The sequence below is a fragment of the Microtus ochrogaster genome, unplaced genomic scaffold, assembly GCF_000317375.1.
Source record: "Microtus ochrogaster isolate Prairie Vole_2 unplaced genomic scaffold, MicOch1.0 UNK31, whole genome shotgun sequence".
NCBI lineage: Eukaryota > Metazoa > Chordata > Mammalia > Rodentia > Cricetidae > Microtus > Microtus ochrogaster.
Window position 1 is genome coordinate 4069219 of NW_004949129.1, and position 9696 is coordinate 4078914.

A 9696-nucleotide genomic window follows, 5' to 3' on the forward strand; every position below is an offset into this window, starting at 1 on the left:
GGAGGCGGCGGGGGCCCGGGGTCTCGGCAGGCCGCGTAGCGCTGCACGGTGCAGGGCGCACGGCGCCCGAAGGCCGCCTCGGGCTGGAAGCCGCTCTCTCGCCTCTGGCCGCTGGCGTAGTACCCCGGCGAGTGGTCGCTGGGTAGGTAATCGCTCTGTGAATACTCCTCGCACGGAGGAAACTTGGGGTCGACATAGTTTGAGTTGATCAAAAAGGAACTCATAGCCATTAATTTCTGGGAATTGCCCACAAAATATACTAAAATTTATTCCGACCCCTGACTCGTTTTCCTGTTTCCGAAAGCCCTCCTACTTACTGTCAAGTGAACAAAGTTAGGGGCCCACGTGATCCTCCGAGCCAATGGCCACCCGGCCTGCGATTCCCGGATAAGGAAATCTGCTCACCCGGACCCTACTCCAGCCAAAGAGGTTTATTTCCCCTTCTCTCCCCCTCCCCACCCACCCAACACCAGGATTTACATAGGCTCCTGCGGGGCGACCCCCTCCTCGCCTGGCTTTCTCCGCAGCGGAGAGCGGCAAAGAGCTAGGAAGGAGTGAGCAGGTTAAGACTGGAGAGCTTGTTTTGGGGGGGCTGGGAAAAGCACAATCTCTGCATTCCCTCAGAAGTTGGGGTTCCGGGTGTATCCCCCTGCCCTACCTCACCTCTGCCACCCGTTCTCTTCATTCCATAGGGCCCCATCTTCTCCCCAGGGTGAGTGGGAGCTCACGCACCGGGTGTCTATGTGAGGTTAAGTGACTGGCGGGCCAGGGGGCTCCTTCTTGAAAGGGGCACCCACTAGGTTTGAGGGGCGCTAAGCTTGGGGCTTCTCCCTGCAGCCAGTTGGGGAGGGGTAGGAGGTGAGTGAGGAGGCGTCGGGAGCTAGAGGGCGGGTGCGCGGAGGGACTTGTCAGAGATGAATGGAACCGCGGGCGGATCGATAGGAAATTCACGCACTAATTCGGGGAGATTTCGCCTTCCAAATCGCATTTAGCTGCACTATTAGCTTCTCTGTGTCTGTCAGTCTGTCCTCTCCTCCTAACCACTCCCTCCCTTTGACCCACAAGGCCCAAACTCGGAGAAAAGACTTGACTTCCCGCACTAAAGATAGAAGCTGGAATAAAACAAAACCTGCAAGTTTCGAAAACAAATGGAGCAGTAATTTGCTAATTCCAGATTCATCGAAGCAATGCTAACCGTGGCGTCAAGAGTTCTTATTGTCGCTAAAGCTGCCACCTCTGCCTGTGTGATCAAGAGAAATTTCACATCCTTATGATCTAAGGAAAGGAGTCCTAGCTGTGACACTCCCACCAAGGAAGGACACACGCACTAGAACACCCATGGCAACCTCATATTTTTCAGGGCGCCTTGTCCTGAACCTAATGAAATAGCGACCTCCGCATCCGTTTGAAAAGCAAATTTCCTTTGCCTTTGCACACTGCTTCCACACGAATTCCAATAAAGCACCCTAGACCCATAACAGAAAAGAACTAGGTTTGGACGTAAGGATAAATTTTAAAAAGCCAGCAACATTAACAACCTCTTAAGTGAACAAGGACCCAGGCAGGCAAGGGTGACGCCTCAGGTAGAAGAGATTTCTCCTAACTAGTTGAGGGAGGAAAAGAAAGAAAAGGAAGAAGTCTTCTTGAAGCCAGTCACTGGATTGTCCTCATTTAGAAAGTAATCTATTTTTCTTCTGGAAAAAAAAATGAACGGAGTGTTTATGTCAACTACATATTCCCCTAGATACGAATTTGTGACCACAAAATTCCTTACACAAATTCGGATCTACAGGGTATATACAGAAGACAGACAGGTCTTCTCGGCCCAGGAAATTTCCAGTTCTTTTACTTTCGGTGCGTTCTTCTTTTGGGGTGTAGTTTGAATGCTTTCATTTTATTTCGTTTTGTTTTTAATTTTGAGTTCTGGGAGCAGAAAAAGACACTGTGGGTCCATTCTTAGGATTACAATATTTTCAACTCTGCTAGAAAAAGAATCAAAAATAAAAGCAGCCATTGGGCAAAGGAACTCGAACCTCGTGGCTGCCGCGCGACTTTCGGTGGCGCATGAATTATGAGATGTAAACATTAGCTAAGTACAAAAGGAGGAAGGGTCATCCTGAGGCTGCCTCGAAGTCAGAATCAGGCCTTTCTGGGTGCCCTCAGTCCCTCCCCTCCCCCTATGACTTTTTTTTTTTTATAAAGAAAAAAAACAAAACCTCAAATTGGCTCCTCCCTTGCCCCAAGTCTTTACTTTGTGATCAAACGCATATCTAGATATTTTCCAAAGCAAAGGGAGGGGAGAAAGGCGGCTGGGTGTGAAGGGGGCGTAATAAAAGTCCTTTTGGAAAAACTGAATGGTAAAAAGAAGGAGAAACAGCTGTGAAGAAAAATGCTGGGAGACCAAGCAGATGGGGACTCCCGGATATTTAATGACGGGCAATTCCGTTTACAACCTGAGAAAAAGATCAAAGGCGCTTCATTTCCGAATGAAGAGCAATGAGGAACCATAAAAGTTGCAGCCAGATGATGCGCAGACCCCTCCCAGCCTCCCATAGCCCTCCTACCTCCTGGGGACTGGGGACTGGGATGAAGGGACAGTCCTGTAGAGGTGTGGGGAGGACCTCCTTTATGCACTTCTTAGCTCCAGGCAGAGATTCTCTGTCTAGAGGCACACTAACTGGGCCCATCCACCTGCTTGGGTTGCTGGCAATGGGGCCAAAATGGGATTCTGGCGTTTGAGAATGAACATCCCAGTAACTGTTGATTTACTAAACTGGAAAAATGAGAAATTGAGCTAGAAGGGACTGAAGCTTAAACCCTGAGAGCTGTGACCAGGTGAGGGCCACTGCAGCAGGGAGAAACTTCCTCACCACCCAGCTTCCTAGGTTTAAGCAATACACTTTCGTCCTTATTGAGTGGATTAGAACACTGTCAATTTCACGAACGCACACAGATCAGCCAAAACAACTGTCTAACTCACCCACACAGGAACCAGGAACTGGGTAGGAGAGATCCCACCTGCAGGCAAATGGGTCCAGAGACCTCTGTTTCTGTTATTTGTTTTGTTTTTAACCTACTACATCTAGGCATTGCAATAGTGGCCTCTGGGTTTGGCTTCTAACCCAAATACCCTCCTAGCTAGCTAGACCAGACTCATATATAACTAGAGAGAAAAAATATATTGTAGAGACAGGGTTCCATTTGGTCATCCATAGACAAAGTGTATTGCTTTGATTCCCCCACCAGCTCCCTAGCATCAAGCAAGAAGCAAGTCTTCTCAAAGGGCATTTAGGGGTTCGACCACCCACTCCAACTGCCCAGGCCCCTCCCCTACCCCCATACCTCCCTCTCTTTTATATTGATCTAATCCATCTGCGACTTGGGAGAGCATCGAGGCTGGTTTCTTCCTGATCCACACCTAACAAGAGATGTGGCCCAGGTGTCCTGAGCACCAAGAGTAAGAGGAATGGGGGTAAAGAGACGCCCTGGTCAGTGAAATTTTCGCTTCTGAGAACTGGAGAGCCACCACCTGCCCTCCTACCAACCCCCCCCTCCACACTCCAGCTCTGTGTAGACGCTAGGGGCTAAAGACAGGATTTATCAGCAACCCCCAGGACAGATTTCACTACAGCTTGAGCCAGCCTCACCTCTCTACGCCTGGAATACCAACAACAATAAGCCTACCAATAAAAATACACAGAGCCAGGGGCGTGTGCACCTTCTGTGTCACCTCTCTAGAGTTTCCAGGTTCTTTGAAGACCACTTGACTGCCTTCCCCTGGCAGCCACAGGTTGCTACTGTGACCTCTCGCTGCCCAGCCCACCCCGCCTCCGCCATCACAGGCATGCCCCGGCCCAGCAAAAAAGCATCCACCTTTTATGGGCGAGTTGGAAGTGAAGCAGAGAGGAAAGAAACCCCAGCAGAGGGCCAAGATGACGCTAGTCCCCAGCGGGCCCGAGCACCCCAAGCGCACTGAACGGAGCAAGGGACTGAGCCGGCAAGAGTACTCACCCAGCCGCTCGCCGCCTACTCCCGGCCGACCCGCCGTGGGCCCGCTGAGCAACAGCTGAGCTCGCTCCTGTCCACTATTGTGTGTCCGGAAAACCGAACCGCGGCTGCGGGCAAAGGAACCACAGGCCCCCTCGGAGGCCGGAAAAAGATTTTTTTTTTTGGTGTGTTTTTGTTTTTGAAGCGCAAGTTTTCGTATTAATCTCATACTTTGGCAGTCTTTGTTAAACGGTTAGGCGCGTCACGAGGCTCTCGAACATTTTAATAATTTTTAGACGCCGTGACCTGCGGTTCACCCCTCTCCGGGCCTCCCCCCACGAGCAGGCAGTTACTATAATATGCTCACGCAGTTCGCTCGGTCATATTGAATTTTGCGCAGGTCATTACTTGGGAGAAAAATGACAGAGCAGGAATTTGATTCAGCTTGCCCTCTCCAGCTCGACTTTTCTCTCCCCCCCCCAACCCCACCCCAAAAAAGTCTCCATTGGAATACAATTCAGGCGGCCCCGCCCCCGCTTTGATTTTTCAATCATTCCTATATTTTTGTCAACTCCGGCTCCCAGGGCTAAGAGCAAAAGCCTGTGGTCCCGTGGAGGGAATCCTTCTGAGGCCTGAGCAACTAACTAATTATGCTGGCACTGGCACCTGAAGGGCAGGAAGCATGTCATTGGGCATCTGAACCCTAGAAAACCAGCCTGACACAAGGGTTTCCTTCCTTGGGCTCTTTTCCTAAATGCCTGCACCCTCAGGGCCTGGGTCGACCGAGACCCTGTTACCCTCTTCAACCATTTTACTTGTGGCCCCAAATGCCAGATACATGGCCATTTCTGCCGAAACTTTAGAGGCCCCAGAATTCCAGAAATGACTTTTCTACCTCTCTGGAATAGAGTTTGATCCACAGCAGATCCCATGGGGAAGAGGAAACTCAGAGAAGGACCAGGCTGCACTGGTCAAAAGCAGGGAACTTGAGGACCTGGTTTTCAGAGGTTTTAATGGTCCCTGAAAACAAAACACTCCCCCTCCATTTTTTTTTTTTAAGAATATAGTTCTCATTCATTCAGCAGCTCTTGGCCCTTCCTCCATCACCATCAGAAAGACCTGGGTTTTTAAATCTGGTGGAATGTCTACAATGTGTCCTTCCTCTTCTCTGCCCCCCCCCCAGTAGACTGGCTGATGTAGTCCAGACAACTCCCCTTCCACCCAGTTAAGTTAGGCCAAACCTAGTGTGAGCGCGGCAGAGTGGTATCCTCTAGAAAGGATAGGTTAGGGCAAGGCAGCCAGTGTGGTCTGGGATAGCAGAAGTCACTTTTCCCTTCCTGCAGTCTTTTTAGCCTGGGACCTCAGACCACTCCAGTCTATTCCAGAGTTCTAAATTTGTCAACATTTTCTTCTGAGGCGTAGGCAAATGAGACTAAGAGGGAACCAAAAGAAATAGATTCTCCTCTTGAAGCCCTGACCTCAGCTCCTCAGGACCCAATAACCCCCCTCTGGACACCCCCCGTGATTTCACCTGAGGAGTAAATAGAAATGATTCCATACACCCTTTGGTTGGGAGGGGGAAACTGGGGTTAAATTGCCTTAAAATTTACTGTTTTTTATTCTTTGGCTTTATTTCAAAATATTTTCCAAAAGCTCCCAGCCTATGCCCATTGTAGGACAAACACCCACAGTGCACCTCCTATAGCGAATGCTTAGAAGAGACTGTGATGACATCTCATAATGTAACAGTCATTTCAGGATCCAAAATAGGCATATGCCTTAGTGTAATAATCACGGTCTCTAGGAAGCCTTTCACTTATGAGCTAAGCTTAATGCATAGACCCGGGGTTCATTTCAGGTCGCCTGCTTCAACTCCCGTTACAAAGATCTCCAAGAGATCATTAAGTATTTTTCCATCACACTTGCCCTCCCTCTTCCAAAGAGGGAGAGAGTGGATCTGGATGAACCTCCAAATGGAGGCTTGGGAGAGAAGGAGCGAACTGCTTTTCACTGTCCTACTTCTTAAACACGACATGTAAAGAGAAGGATTAGGAATTTAAAAAAAAAAATCCCTAGTACTGGCCCAAAGCCTTAAAGTCCAGTACCTGGAACTATTCTAGGAACTAGGGGTCTGGGAAGACAGGGCTACCTCCCCCAGAGGAGGAGGAGCACGCAGTTGGTCCCTTTAGGGCAATCAGGGTGGGGCTGCTGCTAGCGAGAAGCAAGACTTCACCTTGGAAGCCTTCTTTTGGCCCTGCCAAACGTCCTGCAAGGACGTGTGGGTAATTGGATTTTTTAAATGTGTGCGGCTGGGTAGGTTTTAATTAAATTTTATATGGTGACTCAAAGGTTATCTTTGGGAGAGAAAATTGCGTGGAGGATTCGCCACGCCCCGGAGCGCTGTCTTTTGTATGGTTCTCCACCAGCGGCAGCACAGCTTTAGCAGAATAGTTTCCTCCTTCCTCAGTTTCCCCTCCCCCAGATATCTGCCTTTCCCCTATCCCACTTCTGCTTCCTCCATCCCTTACATCTCCCAGCTCCCTTGTCTTCCTTACCTCCAGCATCCCATGCTCTCTCTTCTCTCTTCACACATACAACCCCCTCCCCCTCTCCCACCCCGCCCCCGCCGCTAGACGCCTGGGCCGCCGGGATCACGCATGCACGTAAACTTTTGACCCTCCAACTTTGCGACCCCTCCGTCAATAACACTGGCCTCACTGCTCAGGGTCTCCTTCTGCTGTGCGGACTGCAGAGACCCAAGAGCAAAACATCTTCCTTGCCCCTCCCCTTTGGCCACCTTGTGTTCCCACCCCACCCCAAGAAAGAACCTTAGACTTGGGGAATAGAAGTTCTAGATTATTAAATAACTCCCCCCGGGGGGTTTGCAGCACTGACCACACTGCCTTCATTTTCATAGGTCTCTTTGGTTGAGATGCCAGCAAGGGCTTTTGACTGCCCACCCACCCTCCTTCGTTCTTGTCTGGAAGAGTGAGGCTGAGGTTGCTGAGTGAAGGGCTATGGGAACCGCAGAATGGGCTGACCTGGAAACGAGTGGTTTCTAAGGTGAAGAATGAAAACAGCTTGAAGCAGGACTTCCTTGGAATCGGAGGAGTCTACTGGGCCCTTGGGGGGTGGAAAGAGATCTGGGTTTCAACAAAGCAGACCCTGCGGGGCCCGGGGCCACCTTGAGCGGTCGCCTGCTGGCGTCTCAGAGACCCCAGCCTGGCTGTGAACTTGGTCTAAGGCGGACTCTACTGGCAGATCCGGGAAGTTACAGCCTCTGCCTCCCAGCCGGCGCAGCAGCCCTGCAGTGGACCAGCGCGCTTTCGGTTTCCCATCTGCCCAAATACCACCTCTCAGGTTCCCATCTGTTGCAGGGAAAGGTTTCATTTCTCCTTCCGTGGGGTACTTGGGAGTCGTAAAGCAGGAAGAAGAGAGAGAAGGGAGAAAGAGAAAGGAAGATGGAATATAGAAAGAGAAAAATAGGTGCATAAACTGACTCTAAATTCCCCAAGAGGCGACCCCCTCGTGCATGCCGTCATTCTCCCTCCACTGGACTGCTAAGTGCTTGGGGCCATGCAGACTGCCCCCTTTCCCACTTAGGGGTAGGAGGAGGTTAGGCAAGCCAGCCTCAGGCCTACGAATTATTCCTCGCTGGATGATTCATTCTATCCCACCGGGATCTGAAGTCATGGGCCCAGCCGCTGAGCCGCAAGGCCCGCAGTACAGCCTGCAGCCACGTGCACGGCCCCAGTCCTGTAAAAGACAAGAGCATGGCCTGGATGCCTAGGAGCCTTGGCCAAGGACAAGATGCTGCAAGGTGCTTCAGAGGATACATCTTCCTCTCTCAAAGGAAATAAAGAGAGGAGAGACAGGAGGGAGGAACTTAAGGTATAAAGGAAAGGAAAGAAGAGGGTGCCAGAAAAAAATAAAACTCGAGGAGGGGATGCTATGTGGCCAACAGGTTTCCGGATTACCCGGAATTTGATCTTATCTAGGACTTTAAACCCACTACCTCCTCCACCACCACCACCACGACGACCTCCTCCTCCTCTTCCTCCTATTAGAGCGCCTAACTCAATGAATTCTCCATAAATTTACCTAAAGAACGGAGGAAAAGTCGTCTAAACCTATAGGCATACCGGCCTGTCCTGCAAAAGCCGCTGAGGTGGTGGTGTGGCCGCAGCGGGTAATGTATGCGGCACAGGCCTGGAGGCCCGTGTAGGCCGGCGCTGCGCACCCCCCCCCCACCTCGTCTGCTGACCTCTACGTGATCCCGGACTCTATGAATTATTGATGAGATATGAGCGTTGATTTCCCCTTTCAGGATGCAATCTCCATTATATTGTTAAAATGGCGATTTAATCGTTGAGAATAGCTTTGGTGGGGTTTTTTCCCCCAACTCATTTGCGCCTCCTTCCTTTTCATTTAACTCTCTTAATTAAATCCTTTAACAGATTTTAATCACTTTTTGGAGGGAAGGGTAGTAGGAAGAGGAAGGCCACAACACCATCACTACCATCAACAACCAATGGGACACCAAAACGACCAAACAGAACAACCCTGAAAAGCTTCAGGAAGCTTCTACCTTTGGGAAGTTGGAAGGAAGGTGAGGAGGGTTAGTAACTCCTCTAAAAAGATGACTTTGGGAACCTCTACCAGAGACAGCCTCAGAGAACTGGGAAGACAGACACATTAGGAGGTGTCTAGTCTACCCCTAGGAGATTTGGGGGTGGGGTGGGAGACCAATTGCAACAACCAAGTCAGGCTTACCCTTGCAGAGAAGTCCAGGGACTTTGAGCTCCGGAGGGTCACAGGATTCTTGTGGGAAGCAACTATCCTATCTGGGCCTCAGGGACACTTAGGGAGAAGTGTCCAGTCTCCTTAAAGGGCCCCCATGGCTCCCCTCCCCCTTCCCAAACAGCTCAGTTTCCATGTGGTGTCTGGGTTAATTAATACGGATGTGTAACTGCACCGTGGCAATCGATAGGCCCTGCTGTGGGCAGATCCCAGCCTCAAAATCCAATTACTCTAAAAACCTCCAAAAAGGAATAAAGTGACCGGTAGTGCCTACTCCTAAAAATGGGGGAGGGGAGAGTCTTATTAGCCCTGTCTTCTCAGGTTGGCCTGCTAGAATCCACTAGAATCCACACCGTGATGATGCTTATATTCCAGGAGAGCTGTCCCAGGAAGGGACTGAATTTGAGGATACATGCCGAACGAACCCTCTCTACCTTTTCCTCTGCTTTGAATCCTTGGCTTCTCTCCCAGCATTCAGATCCCAGGGATAAAAGAACCAGGAAGGGGGAAAAGAAACTGGTTGTTGGCTCTCCGGGTTCTGCCCTCTCACAGCCAGGGAAGGGTTAAGTGTCCCTGCTGCAGTTATGGAGAGGAAGCTGATGAAATATGGGCACTTGGAACTCCAGGCTAGGCCGCTTTCCTGTTTACACTTCTTTATACTTCCTCCCATCCCTGTGGCCACAGAGAAACAAAACAAAACAAACAATCAAATAAAACAAAACAAAATCAAATTGTCCTTCAAGTGGTGGCCCGGTTGGGCTCTGCCCCTAGGGTAGATGATTTGGCGAGAGGGTGCTTGGCTTGGTTTGTCTCTCAGAGATTGAGGCCTAGCCATGTGGGGAAAGGAGAGAGAAGAGATCTGGAGGCAGTAAAGCAATGTGTCCAGAGAGGAAATGGAGAAGCGGGGGG

General features: G+C 50.4%; 1 protein-coding gene across 2 annotated transcripts in view; it reads right to left on the bottom strand.

Moving 5' to 3' along the window:
• Positions 1-230, bottom strand: part of Hoxb4 (homeobox B4) — a 1631-nt gene extending 1401 nt beyond the window's left edge. For both annotated transcript variants that reach the window (XM_005368355.1, XM_005368354.1), the window contains exon 1: positions 1-230. In XM_005368355.1, coding sequence (XP_005368412.1) covers positions 1-230 — 230 coding nt within the window.
• Positions 231-9696: the final 9466 nt, after the last annotated feature.